This window comes from Cucurbita pepo, chromosome LG11 (genome assembly GCF_002806865.2).
Source record: "Cucurbita pepo subsp. pepo cultivar mu-cu-16 chromosome LG11, ASM280686v2, whole genome shotgun sequence".
In the NCBI taxonomy this organism is placed as follows: domain Eukaryota; kingdom Viridiplantae; phylum Streptophyta; class Magnoliopsida; order Cucurbitales; family Cucurbitaceae; genus Cucurbita; species Cucurbita pepo.
The window spans coordinates 8932214-8934000 of NC_036648.1; the positions used below are offsets into that span (position 1 = coordinate 8932214).

The window sequence follows — 1787 nt, forward strand, 5'->3', positions numbered from 1 at the left end:
TTAATTTTCAACCTCATACTCGAATTTGGTTTTTCACCATGTACGAGGATCCCCGCTAAGCATCCTATGATACGCCACTCCAAAATAATCAACCACGAGTCAAGTCATAAATTTTATAAGGGACGGGCAAAATTTTACAATTTAATAACGTCAAATATGCATAATCAATCAGAATAGTTCATGATCAACCCTAGCCAATATTGTCTTCTTTAAACTCTTCTCCTAAGGTTTTAAAACGCGTTTGCTAGGGAGAGGTTTCCACATCCTTAATACCCCTAATGTCTAGCTCTCCAACCAATGTAGGATCTCACAATCCACCCCCTTGGGGCCTAGTGTTCTCACTCGCACACCGCCCAGTGTCTAGCTCTGATACCATTTGTAATAACTCAAACCCACCACGGGTAGTTATTGTCCTCCTTGGGCTTTTCCTCCAACGGTCTGTCAGGGAGAGATTTCCACACGCTTACAATGAATGTTTCATTCTCCTCTCCAACAAACGTGGGATCTCACACAAATTCAATCATTTCTGGTATAACGAAAGTATTTTAAATTGTGGGTATGGCGTAAAAAATCGGTTTAAAATTAAATATAAAACATTTATATACAATTGTTTTGTTTTTTTCCTCTATATATAAGCCAGAAGTTTCACTGTTTTGATCATTGAACCCAGAAGAAGAATATAAATAAAGCACATCTATCTTCTTTCTCTATTTATTTGCCTCTTTCACTTCATTTTCATACACTAACTTCCAGTCTCTTCTAAAAAAGCTTTGCCTTTTTCAATCATGTCAAGCTGCATCAACAGTGCACAAGAGCAGCTCTGCTATATCCCCTGCAATTTTTGCAATATTGTTCTTGCGGTATATTGCTATCTACCTTCATCCAAACAACACAAATTGATATCTATTCTCTTCATCACCCTTCATTTTTGCTATCAAGATCTGGTTTTTCCCCTCTTTTTTGGGCTCGAATTTCTCTTTCGAAAGCTTTTAGATATATGTAATATCATTCCTTTCTAGGTTTGTCTTTGTTCTTCTAATTCAGCTGAACTATGTTTAAATTGGCTAGAACGAACAACGTGCTCGATTTTCTCTTTTGAAAGCTTTTAGATGTATAAAATGATCATTCCTTGCTGGGTTTGTTTTTGTTCTTCTAATTCAGCCCAACTAAGAACGCGCTCGATTTTCTCTTTCGAAAGCTTTTAAATACATAAAATGATCCTTCCTTTCTCGGTTTGTTTTTGTTCCCCTAATTCAGCTGAACTATGATCAAATTGGCTAGAACGAAGAACACTTAAGATCTAGAAATCTAGATCTTCCGGTTTCTGGGGCTAATTTTGACAAAATTAACATCTGGGGTTGTTTAAATTTTCGATTTTTTTCGTTTAGGAGATAAATCAGATTTTTTTTTTTTTTCCGACCAAACAGGTGAGTGTTCCATGCAGCAATATCTTTGACATCGTGACCGTCCGATGTGGTCACTGCAGCAATCTCTGGTCTGTGAACATGGCTGCAGCTTTCCAATCTCTCTCATGGCAGAATTCTCAGGTAATTAGTTAATTTATTAATTCATTGAAGAGATCTCAAATGTCTGACGAACAGCAGCGGCCATGGCGGGGGAAAACCCTCAAAATTGAAAAAAAAAAAAAAAAAAAACTTTTTTCTTCTAAGATCATGTTTTTGACTGATTTTCCAACATGGGTCAATGGAGTTTTCAAAACCCTAGCCAGCGGCGGTAGTGGTGGCGGTGATGGTGGTGGTGGTGGGGACGGAGGGGCGGCGGCGGCC

The 1787-nt window shown here is 38.2% G+C and overlaps 1 protein-coding gene across 1 annotated transcript in view; it reads left to right on the plus strand.

The window, feature by feature from the left end:
- The first annotated feature begins 663 nt into the window (after positions 1-663).
- LOC111805163 (axial regulator YABBY 5-like) overlaps positions 664-1787 on the plus strand; it is a 3609-nt gene continuing 2485 nt past the window's right edge. The window contains exons 1-2 of the mRNA XM_023690088.1: positions 664-860; positions 1428-1547. Of these exons, the coding sequence (XP_023545856.1) occupies positions 786-860; positions 1428-1547 (195 nt within the window). The 5' untranslated portion in view covers positions 664-785. The remainder of the gene's footprint in view (positions 861-1427; positions 1548-1787) is intronic.